This window comes from Camelus ferus, chromosome 9, assembly GCF_009834535.1.
Source record: "Camelus ferus isolate YT-003-E chromosome 9, BCGSAC_Cfer_1.0, whole genome shotgun sequence".
NCBI lineage: Eukaryota > Metazoa > Chordata > Mammalia > Artiodactyla > Camelidae > Camelus > Camelus ferus.
This window is the reverse complement of record NC_045704.1, coordinates 41930275-41950421: the sequence shown is the minus strand read 5'-3', so window position 1 is coordinate 41950421 and position 20147 is coordinate 41930275. Positions and strand designations below refer to the sequence as shown.

Below are 20147 nucleotides of genomic sequence, written 5' to 3'. Positions count from 1 at the left end.
GATGAGCTTCCATGTCAAACTTCCAGCGTGTCTGAGAAGACTTAGCTGTTCGGAATATGAAACATCTTGAATTCACCGGCTGGGGTCCTGCCCAGATCCATGTTTTCCATTAGTGTTTGATTTTCAATTACCATCATAGGTGAGCCAGCCTGCTGTGATCTAAAGGTACTGGTGGGGGGATTAGGTTTATTTATTTTGTTTGTTTGTCTGTTTGTTTGTTTATTTAATGGTACTGGGGATTGAATGCAGGACCTGGTGCATGCTAAGCATGCACTCTACCATGAGCTATACCCACCCCTCTAAGAATAGATTTTAAATCATGGCTTCTAAGGATTTAAAAAAATAAAACACTCAGGACACATTCCCTCCAAACAACACCATGGAAAGGGAATAGCGTGGGACCTGATAGATACACTAAGTGAATGCCCTCTTGGGGATGCCATCTGTGTCAGAGAGGTATATTTGACCAATTTAATGAATGTGCTTTCATTCATAAATTTTTAATATTCCTTTTTTTACTTATGATGGTATTCATGACATTTCAGATCATTAAAATGGGGGCAAATATTATAACATTTAATTTGTGAAAGTCTTATTTGAACTCAAAAAATGTGTGAGAATGAAAAAATAACATTTGAAATAATTTATTGGAGATAAGTAATTTTTTGGTAACTGTTAAGTATAGGGCAATGGTATGCCTAGAATAGGAAAGAGCAGTCAGGAAACTGAATTTTCACTTAACATTCCATTTGACCAGCTTATTTTTATTTTTTCATGATTTTCCATAGTACATATAAATTTTCTCCAGCAATAAGAGCATTATATGCCAATCACACAAAATTCAGAAAATAGAGAAACAAGGGCTTGCTGTTCTGCCCTGCTTTGATTGAGATATTAGCGGCAAAGGGCAGAGAATGTCATTATGTCTTGCCAAAAGCCAGCGGGTGCCCACACCTTACCCTCTGCGATGCTCAGAGTATCTGTTCTGTCCTAAATGAGACTGAATCTGCCTTTTATACATTTTTTTTATCTCACAGAGAATAATATTACATTTCCTTTAACCTAAAATACATCAATTCAGTTTTTAGATTCTAAGATAAGTGTTCCTACCACAAGAGGTAATTCATGGTACTGTCAATCCATTTAAAGCATGAGAGCTATCAGGCCATCATGTTGGTCATACCATTCTTACTGTTATAAATTACTGACTCCTAACTCATTAAAAAAGTCATGCTGTACTGAGGATCTGTGTGTGTGTGTGCGTGTAATTTGATGGAGCACATTCAAAACTTCCACTACTTTATAATACCAATGTTTTCCAAACCCAGAGCACATGGCCTAGAAAAAATCTTTTTGGCTGGTTGAGGTACACAAAACATGATGAGGAAGCATTTGGGAGAATATGTTACAAAAGACTGAGAAGTATGTGAAAGCCCACATCTGGAATCTGGGTTAAACCTTTTCCCAGAACAAATGTCAGTTATGACATTTGTTCAACAAATATTTATTGAATGTCTGCTGTGTGTTCAGCACTGGGAAGACTGAGATCAGATAAAAGCCCCTATTCTCCAGAAATTCACGGTCTAGGAGAGATCCAAGTAGTTACGCCAAGAAATAATGACAGCAGAGTGGGAGACCGATTCCTGTAGTGATGTACAGGTGTGACAGGTTCAAAAGGAGAAGATGGGAGAGGTAGGTCTAGAGAGGACTCCCTGAAGGTGGCTTTGGGATTCGGTGTTGAGGCTTGAGAAGTTCACCTCTCCTGATCAAAGGAACAGCTTTTGGGGGCATTAAAGCAGAGGGTAAAAGCCAAGGCATACGGCGGTGTGGTGTGCTGGGGAACAGAAGTGAGTTCTGCATGGCAGGCTGAACTGGGGCTTGTGGGCAGGGCTTGGCATGAGCCTGGAAGGCAGGGTAGATCTAGGTCAGGGAACTACCTGGTGATCCACTGTGTAGACGTGGGCTGTGTTGTGTGGGCAACGGGGAAAACCTGTCATCATTTTAAGCAGGAGTGACATGTTTAACTGGGTGGCTGATGGTGCTTAAATTTCAGAGAAACTGTAAACCTGCTGCTGGGTTTATAAAATATTTCCTTTTTAAATGGTATTTTCCTTTAGGACTCATGAGTGGGTTTACAGCTTCAGCAAGATTTGAGGATGGATTTGAAGTCTCTCAAAACAAACAAACAAGTAAAACCTGGCCCAAGGCTCTGGTCATGAAGTAGGGAAAGTGCAAATGTGAAAAAGAAGCTTTTTGTCTTGTTTTTCTCACACTGGCTTATATAGTTAACTGTATCCTATGCTAACATAGAGTATGTGACTGAAGCCCATGCTTTCTTGTATTTGAGGAGAGGGGCTCCACCCCAACAGAGAATGGCATGGTTACCTAGCCAGGGAAGCCATTCCTATTAAGCAAATAAAAGAGAGCCGATTTCTGAGTTCCTTTCCAAAGTGGGACTAAACTGGGGGCTCCCGATCATGCCAGATGCCTGCGGCTTCTACAGATGCCCAGATTTAAGGCTACAGGGGAGGACTGGCTGTTAGCACTGGCAGTGAGGAGAGCACACTCAGGTCTGCCAAGCCGAATGCACAAGTGCGAAGGGAGGCTGGGACTGCGGGGCTCCTGCTCCGAGACTACGCCTGGTCTCCCTGTCCCCGCAGACAACACCGCAGGGGTGTACGCCCGGCGCGGAGGGTTCAGTCGGCAGAAGCAGGACTTGTACCTCCTGCCTATCGTCATCAGCGACGGAGGAATCCCGCCCATGAGTAGCACCAACACCCTCACCATCAAGGTCTGCGGCTGTGATGTGAACGGGGCGCTGCTGTCCTGCAATGCCGAGGCCTACATCCTGAACGCGGGCCTGAGCACCGGGGCGCTCGTCGCCATCCTCGCCTGCATCGTCATCCTTCTGGGTAAGGGGCCTGCCGGGCCACTTGCAGGAAGGGCTGCTCAACCAGTGCCCTTCCTTGAAACACATATATTTCTCAGGTTGGGGCTGGGGACCAGGAACTGTGCTATATACTGTCGATGCGACGTGAGACCCAGAAAAAGGCGGTGCCTGCTCATGTATTTCATGGTATGGTGGGGGAGTGGGCAGCTTAACAAGCAGTCAGAGCAGAGTCTGAGGAAGGTTGTGATGAGCAAGTTGCTGGGCATCGCAGGACTGTGTAGCAGAAGACATCCGGGGACATCAGCAGGGGTTGGGGTGAACATCACAGAAGAATTTGTAGAAGAGGAATTTAGGCAGAGACCTATTATATGAGCAGTGGTTTGCCGTACAAGAGAAGGATTCTAAATATGTCAGTTTGCAGTCTCTTTAAAGTGGGTTAGACCTATTTCTTTCTGCAAAGGAAGACAACTGCCTCTTCAAAGTTTACAAATGAGGGCATTCAGAGATTTGAGGTCCTGTCTGTGGTGGGGGGTGACGCAGAGCCCCTGCCCAGAGGTCTAGGGGAGGGTCAGCATTGACCTTACTGTACCTTTACAAGAATCGTATCATCACAGTACTAACACATAAAATAAACTGCAAACCTACTGTATAGCACAGGGAGCTATATTCAACTTCTAATAAAATATAATGGAAAAAAATCTGAAAAAAATATATGCATAACTGAATTGCTTTGCTGTACACCTGAAACTAACACTGTAAATCAATTACACTTCAATAAATAATACTTTTTTTTAAAGGCCACAAAAAACCAAAAAACAAATTGCGTCACACGCATGGCTAGACCCTCTTCAGATCACCGTATTTAGAATCTTCCTAAGTCTTGGGAAGGCGATTTCCAAGTACTGTCAGATTCATCTGTAAAAAGCTCAAAATAGTTCCAACTCGCCAGTTTGTTTGGATCTAGTATTTCCCTGGCAGCATTCTGCAGAGGAAGAGCCAGGTGGAGGGCAGTTTTGCACGTCTTTGGGGATTCCAGGTAAAGCTCTCATCTCCTAGACGGGTTCCAGCTCTGAGGCTTGTGTACAGCGTGCTTTACAGTCAGCAGACTTCCCCTGGGAAGAGAAGACGGGGCTTAACCTACCCTTCCTTTCTTTTTCTTTCCCTGCAGTCATCGTAGTGTTGTTTGTGACCCTACGAAGGCAAAAGAAAGAACCGCTGATTGTCTTCGAGGAAGAAGACGTCCGGGAGAACATCATCACCTACGACGACGAGGGGGGCGGGGAGGAAGACACGGAAGCCTTCGATATCGCCACCCTCCAGAATCCCGACGGTATCAACGGGTTTATCCCCCGCAAAGACATCAAGCCCGAGTACCAGTACATGCCTAGACCTGGGCTCCGGCCGGCACCCAACAGTGTAGACGTAGACGACTTCATCAACACGAGAATACAGGAGGCGGATAATGACCCGACCGCCCCCCCTTATGACTCCATCCAAATCTACGGCTACGAAGGCAGGGGCTCGGTGGCCGGGTCCCTGAGCTCCTTAGAGTCGGCCACCACAGATTCAGACTTGGACTATGACTACCTACAGAACTGGGGACCTCGGTTTAAGAAACTAGCAGACTTGTACGGTTCCAAAGACACTTTTGATGACGACTCTTAACAATAACGGTACAAATTTGGCCTTAAGAACTGTGTCTGGCGTTCTGAAGAATCTAGAAGATTATGTAAACAGGTATTTTTTTAAATCAAGGAAAGGCTCATTTAGAACAAGCAAAGTCTTACAGAGAGGATACGTTTAATAAACCTGCAAGGGCATCAAAGTGGGAGATACTGTGAAGTACCTTTTCTCACAAAAAGGCAAATATGGAAGTTGTTTATCAGCTGGGCTGGAGAAAAACCACTTGGCCTACAAAATATTTAAGAGAAATAGAAGTCTCACGGTGAACTCACAATGAAGGGAAATTGTTTATTTGTTACGAACATCTAAGTCTTTTTTTCTTCTTCCTTTTTTTTTTTTATTTGTCAAAGAAGCTTCCACAAAATTAGAAAGGACAACAGTTCTGAGCTGTAATTTCGCCTTAAACTATGGACACTCTATATGTAGTGCATTTTTAAACTTGAAATATATAATATTCAGCCAGCTTAAACCCATACGATGTATGTACAATACAATGTACAATTATGTCTCTTGAGCATCAATCTTGTTACTGCTGATTCTTGTAAATCTTTTTGCTTCTACTTTCATCTTAAACTAATACGTGCCAGATATAACTGTCTTGTTTCAGTGAGAGGCGCCCTATTTCTATGTCATTTTTAATGTATCTATTTGTACAATTTTAAAGTTCTTATTTTAGTATACATACAAATATCAGTATTCTGACATGTAAGAAATGTTACAGCATCACACTTATATTTTATGAACATTGTACTGTTGCTTTAATATGAGCTTCAATATAAGAAGCAAACTTTGAAATAAAAAAAGATTCTTTTTTAATTCTGGGTTTGATTCTTAACATTGAGGGAAAAAAAGTATTTCTGATGACCCATTTATAATTCTAATTTAAGATATTTGTGATCTTTTAATAATCTTATTTATGATCTGTTGTAGTCTGGTGCTTTTATTGTTTATTTAAAATCAAATATGTTTTTTTTTCCCCAGACAAGATTCTGTAACATTAATGTAAAGCTCTTTTGTACATTTTCGGTGTTAGCATCCTGGCTTCTCTTCACACACATCTTCTCAAAAAGAAGGATGCTAAAGATCTAGGTCAGTCTATGATGTTGCGATACTTGTTATATAATATGCATTTATCTTGTCTATCAGTAATTTGATGGTTATGGGAAGCGAATCCATGATGGAATGAAACTATCAGAACTCTGAAGTTCAAGATGTAGATTTGTATGCCCCATACCGAGCATTTGGGTGTTAGGGAGGGGTGGAGAGTCAAAAATACACACTTACCACATGCAGGTATCAGGCCCCCAAGGTTACTCTGTTTCCTTACTTTGATCTTGCCAGGCTATCGTAATGACTCTGATGGCTGAAACTGCTTATTTTTCCTCTTGTAGTTTTAATGCCTCTTAAAACAATATGGCATTTTAAAGTTTGATCAAAGGAAGAGCCGTTCCTTTCCAAACCTTTGTGTTAAAATACGCTTTGGGCCATAGGCTCAGCATGAGGGCAGGGGCAATGGTGGATTTGGAGGGTCAATGCCATTTGATCTGTGAGGATGCCTGCTGGCTCCTGCAGTCCCGTCTCACTGCCTGGGGACTGGGACTTCTGTGAAGGATGCTTCACTTGCTCAGTAGGGCCAAAGGTCAAAACATAGCAATACTTGGGGAAAGAGTTCCCAGGTCACGCCTCGCTGTAAGTGCTTTCCCTCTTTCCCCTAGACACAGGGCACACACTTTCTTTTGGATTGCAGACAATTTTTAGATTTTCTTTTTCTTAATTTTATTGTGGGAGTTTGTTTCAAGCATCTCTTCATATCCTGCTACATACTATTTTTATGACTCAGTCAAAAAGCACACAAAGAGAAATGTTTTGATAAAGTGCTCGCTTCCATATTTCTTTGCATTCAAATCAAATCGTCTGAACACTTCAATGGAATCAATTCTGTGGACAATGTCACTTTGGAAGCTTTCATTGCAGTGAAGAATTGCACACTCTCAATACTTCCATAATTGCAGGTTTTGTTCATTTTTTTATATAGTTTTTGTAATCCAAAGAATATTTTGCTAGATTTGCACAGATCTCCAATTGAATTTGAAGTGAAGAAGTAACTCAAAAGGAATATGAATAGCACTTAAACAAGCATACAGCTGTAAGTTACCCTGTCACTGTGGATGATCCTTCTTTCCTAGGAATGTATTTGGATTAGATTTGACAACTACATTTTCACATTTTTATGTTTAAATTTTTTAAGAAGGCTGTCTACTTTTCAATAGTTAAAAAATACTTGCTTTTTTTCTTTTTATCTTCTCTTTTTTACTTTAAGCCTCTATTGTTTGTAGAACCCTCTCAGAAGCTTGGAAATAAAATGTCTTTCCCGACTAGTGGAGTCCTTTTTCATTTAGAACATGTTGCCTTAAAACCAATCTTAGTTTCAGTGGTCCTTCCTTATTTCCATATAAGATAATCACGACTTTGTGACATCAGTTCAGCTAAAGAAAGGACACTGCTTTGTTCTTCTTGTCCTTTAGTAGTAGGTATTGTTTCATTCTTTCATTCATTCAACAAAGTCTTATTTTGTAGACCCTGTTTCTCAATGATACAGAATGAACTTGTTACCTTCTTTGTATCTTTCAGTCTTTCCAACCCCGTTCCAAAATATCTGTCCTGTTGCCCTGTAATCACCTATTTACCTCTAATGTCCACCCATCTCCCAAGACAATGCAACAGAATGTTTCCTCTCCTTCAGGGTTGAGAGAACAAAATAAAAGACAGAACAGGAGATGGTGCAGTGCTGACTGTCAATGGCAGGTAGGCCAACCATGGCCATTTTGGACAGACCTTGTGTTTAGCTAGGTTGTATCTCAGAGACCAGTATTTCGGGGGATGATGGAGAAAATGCGAGAGCAGATTATCTACATCGCTTGGAGAATTTATGGAAAAATACACCTTGAAGTTGCCCAGAGTATATAGCTCTGTAGGTCAGGTGGGACCTGGTCAGGAGTATTTAAAATTGCTCCTGGGTAACTGTGCAACGTCCTTCACCTCTTTTTGAGAGCCTCTGTAGGACAACGGGGGTGAGTTGGGATCTCTGAGCAGAAGGCTGGCTGAATCTGGTAGGGGGTCCGGAGGACAGATTAGGAGCATATAAACCTGGAAGCATGCCAGGACTTTTATGAAAGTCAAAATGTGATACAGAAGTATCCTAAAATAATTCAGTCTACTGGTGATGGAAGAAGGCCTCCCTGGTTCCTCACAGGCTGGTCTAGTCCACCAACATCATCTCTGACCTGGAGGACTGAAACAGCCTCTTAACCATTCTCTGCCTCCTAGTCTCTTTTCCACAAAGAAGCCAGAGGGATATTAACGCCCAACTCAGACATGATTCCGTAACTTAAACCTCTTCACTGACTTCCCACAGTCTCAGAATAAATTTCAGTTCCCCTACTTTATGCTAAGTGACCAGGGCCCTGCAAACCTCTTCAGCTTCATCTTACTCCATTCTCCCATCAGTGCATTGTGATCCAACCACCCTGACCACCTATTAGCTCCTCATGCAAACAAAATGTGCCCCTTTTCCATCTGAAGTAGCTCACCCTTTGTTGGTTTTCTTTGTATCAATTACAACTCTAGAAACCAAGTTTTGCTTGTTGGCTTTTCCTGTGTCTGTGGGCCTGACCGCCCCACCAGAATGTAAGCCCCAAGGGGACAGAGATCTCATCTTCTTGTTGTATGCCCAGTTCTTTGCACTTTGCCTGAAACATATCTATCAATACTTGAATGAATGATGGGGCACCAATATGGCAGACGGATCAGGATTTGGTGACTGACTGGAGAATGCCAGTGTGAAATTAAGCTTCCTTACCTGAGAAATGGAGTGGACTGTGATCTTGGTATCTGGGATTGTGAATTCAAAAGGGAGAAGTGGTCTTGGCGGCGGGGGTGGGGGGTGGGCAGCGATGTTGAGTTACGTTTGGGTTGGACTTGTAAAATTGGAGGTGCTTGTGTGACCTGACAGCTAGGTGGAACTAGGTAATCAGAAATATGGATCTGCCACTTGCTCACTACAGAAGCAGGGCTGGGCATGTGGGTAAGAGTCATCAGACGGTGGTTGAAGTTTCAGGAGTGACTGTACTTCTAACTGGGTTTCACTGCTCTCTCCCAACTGTAAAGGAGTATTTCATTGGTGATGTGAGTCCCTCTGGTGTTGAAGAGTAATGCTGACTTTAGTTTTACTAATAAGGATAACTAGTAAGCATAAACCTTATCCTTGTATGTCAAATGCTTTGAAAAAAATAAGAAGGGAATATTAATTAATGCACCAATTTTTTTCCTTCAATTAATGAGGCTTTATTTTGAGCCCATACTGTGTGGGAGAATATGTACTAGATACATGACACTGATCTCATTCCTATGAGAAGAAAAAGCATGTGCTACAATCCCCATGTTACTAGACCAGACAGGCTAGGTGTCTCCAACACACACACAGGAAGTGACTGTCAAAGCCGGAGGGAAACACATCTGGTTTCTCCCACCTTGGTAAAGGGCTTTATCTTTCAAACTTAGATTATAAAGCTATCAGCAAGGACTGTTCCTCATAATCAGTGACTTAGCTCAGGCTTGGCAGCAAGAACTTGGGATGGACAGCCCCCAGCCCCTATGGGTTCAGTGAAGCAGCCATTCACCACAGAGTGGGATAGTGCACTCCAGACACACGTCTGCACACCCAGCCTGCCTTCCATGTCCAATGTGATACATGAGGCAGGCTGTGGATTCTTTCTGCTAAGGATTACAGTCTTTCTACAACATGACTGTTGAAAACCAAATACAAAAGAAACTGATTAGGCATTTCATAGTTGTCTGTGTTATGTTTCACAGAGAAGTTTGGTATTTCATCCTCTTCGTGCGACTAAAATTGTGGGGGGATGCGGGGAGAAAAGGTCAATGACGAGAGCCTTTGTCAGGTCCCAGTAGACTGGAAGTGGGAGTTGAATTCTCATTTTGCAGACTAATTCACCTACTCATTTTATGATCAGAGGCTACCATCTTCTTAAAAGGGCCTTCCTCATTCCAGATGTTTTAATACATTTTGACACATGATTTTTCAGTTCTTTGCCACGTTAATCAACTGATGGCCAGCATGTGGTCATCTCTCGTAGGCTAACAGAGGCAACTCTAGTCTAAGGCTCAAACCTCACAAACCTCAAATCTTCAGCTCAAGACTGAAAGCAATATACTCCCCCTTGTTGGATGTAGCATTCAATTCATCCCTGTGTGTAAAGCCTGGCTCCGACACTTACTAGCTGTGTGACTTTGGCCAGGTACCTTGACCTCTCTGACTTCATTTCCCACAAACGTGCAATGCAGATAACATCGCCAGTGTTGGTAACGAATAAATGAGCTCATGTTTCTAGAGCCACTAAAAGTTCCTAGAACAGGACAAACCCTTAAAATAAGGCAGCAATTATACTGTTACTGTCAGTATTCTTCTCCCAGTGCCAGGTGGCAGAACAGTGTAAGGGAAGCATTGACCACCTCATGATTCTCTTTTCCTTTTCAGAATCAGTTCACTCTCTCATCTCTCTCTACTGAGCCAACAACAGAACATAGCCTGGTGCACCATAGTTTGGGATAGGCAAAGAGATGACCAACAATTTCCTGCCACCAAGAAAAAATTTTTTTGTTAATAACACTAATCATCTGATGAACTAATTCACCTGTTTGGCTACAATGTGTAGCAAGATATTGGCAAAGCGCTGGATAAAACAGCTTCCAAATGTTCCATTAGAAGACAATAAATAAATTCATATGATTATGAATTACATTTAACTGGGTAGAAACTATGTGTCAAGTGATAGGGGGAATCTGGATGAGCTTGTCAAGAACTGCACACACTTTGGCATTTTTAATATAAGGAATTTCATACTTGATATATCTTTGCTCATTTGTTCAAACAATGGTACTTCTTTTTAACAGACATAATTCTCTTGGAAATATTTAGATTTGAAGACATATAATTTCATGAGAATGCTTTTTTTAAAATAACAATCCCAATGAGTTTAATTTAAGCACAATTTTTACTTCATTTAGCACTCCGGAAGTTGGAAATTATTTTATGCTATGGTAATTTTCTCCTTTTTTTTCAAACACTAACTGGGATATGAATGAAGCAGTAGTGCTTGGAAATATAATTTTCAAATTACTTTCTCTTACGAATTAGTAAGGAGGTGGTCAGTTTGATGATGGTGACCTAGCAAACTAGACCAGTGAGGCACTCACTCTTTCTTATTTTATCTCTTTCGATTCCCAGCACAAAATAGGTGCTGAGTAAATATGTGGGGCAGGAATATAGGGATGGATAGATAAAGGAAAATAAATCCTTCATTTTATGGTCTAGGTTATCATAGCTTTCTACACTACTGGAAATGTACATGTGAGAATTCACCCAAGTATCTTCCCTCACTCCCCACTCCCAGGTTTTGATAGGACCATTATAGTGATTTGGAATTAGATTTGACATGACTGGATATTCACCCAACACACACTCAGATCAGACTGGGCCCTGATGCACTGAGCAGATCAGTGAAGTACCATCTTATAATCTATGTGACTTGCCCTGGAAAGTCCACTTAATGTCTGTGGGTCTCATTTTCTTTATACAGTGAGGGCATGTAATCTCTGTCTGGCATGCCTCCTAGAACTCTAGGAAAGATTGACCTAGAATAAGAAAATAACTAAATGTGTAACTTGCTGCACAAATGATTTTATTGTTGTTTTTGCTGTTCTTTGGGTTGTTTCCGACCATAAACCAGATTTTATAGCACCTACAGAAGATAATCTCAGATCCAAAAGTGAAGGCAAGGGAGCTTTGGCTTCTCTTTTGAAGACTTTGATCCAGCAGCCCCAGGGCAGGCTTTAAACTGCTTCTGAGAGACGAATACTGCATTTTGTTGTGTAAGGATTGTGGCCCCAGGGGCTCTCCCAGATCACCTCTCCACTTTGCTGCGGATACTCAAGTCCCTTATATAAAATGGCATATTATCTGCACATCCTCCTGTCTACTTTAAATCATCTCTAGATGACTGGTACCTAATACAATGTCAATGCTATGTAAATAGTTGTAAATACAATGTAAAAACTATGTAAATAGTGGCTGGCCTGCAGCAAATTCAAGGTTTACTTTTTGGAGCTTTCTGGAATTAAAAAAAAAAAATGTTTTTTTTTTTTTTCCCATCCACGTTTAGTTGAATCTGCAGATGCAGAGCACACCAATGCAGAAGGTCAACTGTGGTGATTTTTAGGGGTATCCTGGGAGTCTGGGCAACATCGATGATGTCCAACCAGCCCATTTATGGATAAGAGAACTGGGGTCCTAGAGGATAAATCATCTTGCTTCAAGAATCAGAGGACCAAGAAGAGGATCTGGAAAGAAAACATGGATCTCTTGCTTACGACCTTACCCTCAGTTCTAAGAAAACTGAACTCCAGAGTTACCAGGAGTTAGTTACCGTCGAGTTAGTTTTTTCTTTTTTCTTTTCTTTTTCTTTTTTCCTGCCGTGTGTCTCTTCCTATCTAGATACAGACTTTCTCCTTACATCCACCACTGCTCTGGTTGCATGTCACCTTCTCAGGCCCCCGTGGATCCATCACCTTATATAAAATGACATCCCTTCTCTCTGAGTCCCTTTCTAAGCCCCTTATCTCATTTCTTTCCCTGCAATTAGCACTACCTGACATTCTAACTGATACCTATGTATTTGTTTTTTGTTTGTGTCCCTGCCCCAATGTAATGAAAATTCCATGAAAACAGTGGCTTTGTGTTGTTCTTCCCTGCACACACAGACTCTAGAAGAACAGTCCCTGGCATATATGGGGGCTCAAGAAATCACTGTTGAATGAGTGAATAACAAGAAGCATTATTAACCCTAGGTTCTTAATTTATAGATTGAGTGAGACTTCCTTCAACCTGTTCTTTTAGTCCTAATTATTAACAGCACTGAGGTTGTCACCCAGATGAGGATCAGAGAAGATGCAGTGTAACTGCACTCACTCCTTGAATACAGACGTTTCAGATACTCAGAGCAGTGATCGATCAGCATTTTGTAAACTCCTTATTGGGGTTTTCCCTCTAGCTTTCCCAAAATCCAAAAATCTAGAGCACCAGAAAGCTAGGCATCCCTGGTGCTAAAAGAAGAGACTCCAGGTGAAATGAATGCAGCTCTGTGTGAATGTACAAAGGGCTCTTCTGGCCATTTTTGCTCAGGTCCCCAGTGTTTAAGTGAGAGGAAGCTTCAAAATCCCATTCTAATGACCCCCAAGGATGTAGAGAGCTTTGCCAGGAAGTGAGTCTTTAGTTAATGAGATAGATTTTTGTTTAAACTAAGAAGCATTATTAAATCCAGACTAGTTGGTAGGATGAAACTGGCTGCTAGTCACTCTGCGAAATGCTGAACACCTGCTCTTACTTCTCATGATTCCCGCACGTGATTCCCACCCTCAAAAATCAAATGGACAATTTATTGGCCGCCTACACTGTTCTAGAGATTAGATTCATTCAACATTCATGGTCCTTCCCTTTCAATTGTTCAGCATTATCCTAGAACTCCAAATGGAATAGAATACATTCTAGATAATACTCAGTATGTGGGAATTTTTTTTTTTTAATTTCCAGCCAGATCATTGAAGTCCTGAAGATCCAAACATCCCATAGCCATATTTTTGGTTTATTTATTAGAAGCGAGTAGGGACAGGCTACTTCTTATGGGTACACTAGTTCTCCCAGAGACAGTCCTAGGTCTTGTCTGTGGTTCTAGAGTAATTTTTTGAGTGCCCCTTTCATTCTCCAAAATGACCCATTATAGATAATCAGTTATGTGGTCATCCTACCAATAATTCATCCTACAATGTATTGACAGTGTTAATGGGTTTTCAGTGGCCCACAGAGACTTTTCCTACAACTGCAGAAAGGTGATCAGCCTACTGTAGGGAAGGAGAGAAAAGGAAAGGGACATGAGCCTCAATCTCATTAATCTCAGAGAAATACTCCAACATACCAACCTCTCCCTTCTTTGCAGGCTTACATGTTAAGACTGATTCTTAAAATGTAACCTTAGCCCTCTTCCCCAGGATAGAGAAACTGAAAATTAAAAAAGAGAATATTGGGTTCATGTTGTTTATATAGTTTGATGTCCCATATGTTTCACTTAACATAAGAGCAGTATTCAATATCAAAAAAGGGGTTTTTTTAACCCTTACTTCAATTACTTCACAATACTATACTGTGTGGATGAACCATCACTGACTTGTTCATTAAAATAGCAAATATTTATTAAACACCTTATTATAAGCTGGACACTCATCAGGGCCCAGGGAAAACAAAGGTAGCAAAACAGATCAAGTGCCTGCCTTCTTGAGGATTAAGTCACTGGGGATGTTCAGACGGTAATTAAGTATTGACACGGGCATACAACTTGACAGGACAAATGGCCTGATTCCTCCAGCTACTAAACAGTAACAAACGTGATGGAGGAGGAACCAAGACTTAGGGGATAGAACAACTGAACAAAATAGCTTGGATCCTTATTTAGTCTTACTTGGATCTTTATTCAAATAAACAAAATGCTGGGGGAAAAAAAGACAAAAAAAAGTTGAACACTGACTTGATATTTGATGTTATTTAATATTTGAAAATAATTTGACATTATGCTATTGCTATTGTGATTCGATTTTTAAAGTTTTTTTTTGCAATACATAGTGAAATGTATATATTGTATGTATTTATATATATAAATACATACATACATATATATGTGTGTGTGTGTATATATATATATATATATATATATATATAATGATGTCTGAAATTTACCTCGTGCTCTCTTTGGCAGCATATATACTAAAATTGAAATTTACCTCATGTAAGTTGGGGCTGGGATGGGGTGGGGAATGGTAGGATGTATGGATGAAACACGGCTGTCCATGTATATGGGTAATTTTTGATGCTCTCTGATGTGCGCTCACTATAGTCTTTTTTTTTTCTACTTTTGTTTTATATTTTCCATAATAAAAAGAAAGAAAGAAAGAAAATATTCATCTGGCTTTACTGCTGTTGTTGTTCTTGATAAATTAGTGGAGCAAAATCTGCCATCCCAAAACATGTTTCTTTGGCATAAGGATCAATGTAGGCTGACCCTTTGTAAAGCCCAAAAGACTTAGGAAGAAATTCTGGCCTTCTCCCAAACCACCTAGAGTGTGCCAGGAAGGGAGCCATCACCATGGATAACTACAGGGTGAACTAGGTGTGTAGACAGAGGAACCTAGCAAAGTCTGTTGTTAAAATTCCTGTCTGTGCCCCACAGTCTCAGCAGGCAAACATTTGTTTTTCCATCTGTATGTGAATTGCCTTCCTCCCCATGAAGGACCAAACCACTAGCCCCAACATCCTCCTTTGTCTTTAGCTCAAGACAGTACTTAAGGTGAGGGCTTCAGCCATTCTGGCAAGTTACTCAGTTTTCCTGGGTCTCCCCTATGTATACATGTTATTACATTTTGTTTGATTTTCTCCTGTTAATCTGTCTCCTGTCAATTTAATTCTTAGCCCAGCCAGAAGAACACAGAAGGGTAGAGGAAAATTTCACACACACCCCCGACAATGTCTTGCCCTCATCCCAGACCAACTGATTCTGAATAGGGTGGTACTTACACATCTGTATTTTTTTAAAGCTGTATCTTATCTGGCAATACTGGAGCCAGAAGAAAAGGGAAAAATTAGTAATACCAATACTGTTTTTATTGAAAGAGTTGATACTTTCTTTGTTATGTATTTTTTGCATTAATTTTGATTTTCAAAAACAAATTTTTTGCACTAAATTTTGTTCATCTGGATAATTGAATTTTCAGAATTCCCTTACATTTTGCACCCAAGGGCCTCACCCCTGGGATTCTAATGCCTGTCGGGTGGGGGCTGAAAAGCCTTCTCCAGTGACTAGTCTAGGCCAGCTCTTCTCAAAATTGAAAGTGCATGTGAACCAGCTGGGGATCCTGTTGAAAACTGACTCAGTGGGTCTGGAATGGAGCCTGGGATTATACATCTTTAACAAGCTTCTAGCTGACGCTGACGCTTCTGGTCCACAGACCATATTTTCTGCAACAAAGTTCGGAGCTGTTCTGAAAGGTATGAGGTAAAACGCTAGAGCAAAGACAACTGAGCTAGAAAGGCAAAGAGAGAGAAGGGGAAATACCTACGTGAAATATGGCAGGTAAAGGGATCCTATCTTTAATATCCAATTGGCTCATATAAATCAATAACGTCCTAACAGATAGTAAACATTATGAACAAAGTACAAATGAGTAACTGTTCTGACTAGCAACAGCCCGGAAAAATCATGTATGTCTCGTCACTGACTAGTTATCAAATCAATACATACTAAGGTAGCACTTAAACTGCTGTATTTCAATGAAACCAAGATAAAAACAAATAAAAGCAGCTAAAATTATGCTTGTCCTGGCAAGAATTCAGAGAAACAAACACGCTCGTGTTTTGATGGCAGAAGTGTAAACTGGTATACTATTTTGGAAAATCAACTCGGCAATCTGAATCATAAGCCAAGATGTCACAAGAGCAGTCATACTGCCTCTGAGAATCTACTCAGGGATGTCACCCAAGTACGGAACAATATGTGCATGTGTACATTCACAAGAGTGTTGGTGGCATCAGAAGGAAATTAAATGTCCAGCAACGTGATATGAGCCAGGTAATTAAGGTGCAGTCTCTCAATGGATTATGATGTAGTGATCAAAAGGGATGACTCAAATATGACTAAGTAACATGGTGACATGGTAAATGCTTACGACATGTTAAATCGAAGTGGGTGGAGTCTCTGCAGAGCATTATATGTGTATCTTGATTATACAGTTTAAGTGTATAAACTATTTTCACGTGTGTACATGTCCGTGTTCCCATGTTTGTTTGTGTTTTATTCTTCCTCCACGTGGAAGAAATTATGACCTCTATATCAGTTAGAGTTGTGCACAGAAACAGGCTGTGTGTGTGTGAGACACCTGTATGGAGAGAGGGAGTGAGAGAGAGAGAAAGGGTAAGAGAGAAGAGAGAGGTTTATTGGCTGACGTGATTGTGGCGTCTCGGCAAGTCCAAAGTCTGCAGGGGAGGCCGGCAGACCGGAGGCCCAGGGAAGAAGAGCTGCAGCTTGAGTCCAGAGGCAGCAAGCTGACAGAATTCCCTCTCCTTCCAGGGACATCAGTCTTCTGCTAGGAAGGTTTTCAACAGATTGGATGAGGCTCACCACATTCTGGAGGGTGATGTACATTGCTCAAAGTCTACTGACTTAAATGTGAATCTCATTTTTAAAAATACCTCCATAGAAACATCTAGAATAATGTTTGATAAAATATCTGGGTGGCCTAGACCAGTTGACACATAATATTAAGCATCAGTCTGCAATAGCTCCAGGTTTACATCATGCTTCTGGTTCATAACACCAAGGAATAAAAAGAACACCTCCTCCTTGTTGGTTCCAGCAAAACCCAAGAGGAGACTGGGCTGGCCTGGAGTACGTGGAAGTCCTTGACCCAGTCCCAGTGGCAGGCACCTGGGTCTCACGGTTGGACAAGCCTCCATCACACAGTGGGCAGGAAGAGAGGCAGTCTCACTTGCAACATCGGGGATGGGTTTCTTGGAGAAAAGGGGCACAAGAGGAAGGAGGACAAGATAGGCGTGTTGAGCAGACACAAGTGCTGATGTTCTGACTAGAGTTGATGGCAGAGATCATCCCAGCCAACCGGCTTGGACCCTTCAATATGGCATTAATATTGTCTCTTTAAAATCACTTCATTTTCCAGATACAGTCCTTTGTTTGTTGAAAGGAATAAGGGGGACGATAACAGATGTCTGTCCTCCCTGGTCACATCACAACTATGGAATTGTTTCTAGACCTGAAACCCCAGGTGTCAAAAAACACTAACAAATTGACATCTATCCTAAGATCTTGAAACCACTTAATAAGGATAAGGGCCAGAGGTCAAAGTCCTGGAAGCCTAGAAAATAGACCTGTCTGGATAGGTGTGGGGCTGGAAATGCTCCCAAGGATTATCCTGTGGGATGGGGTTAGACTCCCTTCAGGTGGGGTAGTGGGTGGGGGTAATAATAAAAATTATCCTCAGTGTAAGGAATTCATGTATTTGGAAAATAATAAGCTCCCCATTACTGGTGGTATTTAAGGGGATGCTACAGAATCACTGATTAGGGACACTGCTTATACATTGATTGTTGGAGACTTAGACTAAAATCTAAAAGCCCTTCATTTATGTATTTTTTTTTCCAGTTCCAAATACTCTGACTAAACCCAGGAATGTTAGAATTGTGTGTGGGTATTATAGGCCTAAACACCTATATTTATCAATGTTACAATGCTTATTTTGATGGAGCTCCATTGTAAGAAAACCTAGCTTTTTCCCCTCCACTAAAAAAATAACTGCATAGAACTTTAATATCAAAATATTTAGTGCTTTGCCCTTTTGTTTCTCTTGAAGAACATATTTTTTTATTCAACCTTTCATTTTCAGAAGGTATTCCTCATTTTTACGAATTGCTAAAAAGGGTAACATTTGAAAACTAATTTCAGATTGTTTTTCAAAAAGGCCTGGACCTATAGCTACTCAGTGACTTCCTCTTCTAGTGATTTATGGGCAGAAGTGTATCGCTGGTGTTGTCCAACTAAATGACAGTGTCCTGTGTTTAGTTCTGTATTTTTTCAAAACGTGTACCTTTAAGCCTTAACATTTGTTAAGTATTAAAATCATGTTACTCTTAGATTGAGAACTCTGAGGCAAATAAGACACTGAGGGAAATGCAAAACAATTCATCTTACAACATACATTAAGAACAATTAAACATCAATTTAATAAGTGGGGACCTACCAGTTTAAAAATTTCTTTTTTAATAGGTCAAAATAGCTACATATTGGCAGTTTCTGTGTAATAACAACAAGAAGAGACAAAGATAAAGAAGAAAAAGATAAGAAAAATAAGAATAAAGTTAAATATTAAGTAATAAATTAAATGATAAATATTTATCAACGTATGAATTAAAAATATGAGCAACCCAATAATGATCAAGACTTCAATTGTGATGAAAATATTCATAACCAAAAACAAAACAAAAAAAGAGCCTAGATCTAGCCTTCATACTTTATACCAAAATTAACTCAAAATGGCTAATAGACCTAAATGTTAAGACCTGAAACTATAAATGTCAAGAGGAAAAAACTTGTGACCTTGGCTTAGAGAAAGATTTTTTTTTAGTCCAATCCATAAAGGAAAAAAACCTGATGGATTTTACTATCAAAATTAGAAACTTCTGATGTTAATAAAAGGATGTGTCACAGACTGGGAAAAATATTCACACTCAGATATTTTGTGTATTGTATCCAGAAAACCTAAACACATCTTAAAATTCAATAATTAGAAAACAAACAATTAGATTTTTTTAAATGGACAAAAGTTCTGAACAGATACTTCGCTAAAAAAGACGTATGGATGACAAATAAACACATGAGAAGACGCTAGACAGTATTAATCACTAAGGAAACACAAACTGAAGCCACAGTAAAATCACTACTAGACACCTCTCAGAGTCAGTAACATAAAACAAACAACAACAAAAATATCAAGTGTTGGTGAGAACATGGACCAACTGGAATTCTCATACCTTGCTCGTTGTGTGCGAAAGATTATAACCGATGTAGAAAGCTTTTCAGCAATTTTTCATAAAGCGAGGCATACCTACTCTGCAGTATTGAACCAAGTGAAATAAAAACCTATGTTCACACAAAACCCTATATATTAATGTTTATAGTGATTTTATTCATAATCACTAAAAACTGGAAAGAGTTTACAATGCTCAACAACTGGGGGACAGATAGACTGTGGTACCTCCAATAAAAAGAATGAACTATAGACACAGTTAACAACATGGATGGATTTCAAAAGCATTTATGCTCAGTGAAAGACACCAACCTCAAAAGGCTACATACTGCATGCTTCCATTCGTATGACCTTTTGAAGACAAAACTATGGGAACAGTAAGCAGACCAGTATCTGCCAAGAGTTGGGGGTGGGGGAGAAGTCGGCTACAAAGAAGGATGGGGGATTTTCTAGATCTTAATTATGGTGGCATTTGTCAAGACTAGCAGAACTCTGTACTTAAAAGTGTGCATTTTACTGCATATAACTTTCACCTTAGAAAAAAGAAATGGAAAAAAAAAAAGCATTAGGATACAAAACGCTGGGGCCTTAATAAACAAGAGCACCTTTATCTTGTGCCATCCTCCCAGCAGGCTTCCTGGTCCAGATCCCAAATCCCAGAAGGTGGGGACCCAGCCACTTGGCATACCTATGTGTACTTAACACAGGATGGGCTTTCTGCCCAAACCAGGCAGCTTCTCAAGCTGCCAGGATGTATTCCTCAACTCCCATTAATCCCATTAAGAACAAGCCGATGACTTTAATTTAGATTCCTGACTGAACTATAAACTACATTCCATCTGTTTCGAAGTCTAAGCAA

General features: G+C 40.4%; 1 protein-coding gene across 3 annotated transcripts in view; it reads left to right on the top strand.

Moving 5' to 3' along the window:
* CDH11 (cadherin 11) overlaps positions 1 to 5389 on the top strand; it is a 141862-nt gene extending 136473 nt beyond the window's left edge. For all 3 annotated transcript variants that reach the window (XM_032486455.1, XM_006189294.3, XM_014563101.2), the window contains exons 12-13: positions 2661 to 2912; positions 4059 to 5389. In XM_032486455.1, coding sequence (XP_032342346.1) covers positions 2661 to 2912; positions 4059 to 4555 — 749 coding nt within the window. In that variant the 3' untranslated portion in view covers positions 4556 to 5389. The remainder of the gene's footprint in view (positions 1 to 2660; positions 2913 to 4058) is intronic.
* Positions 5390 to 20147: the final 14758 nt, after the last annotated feature.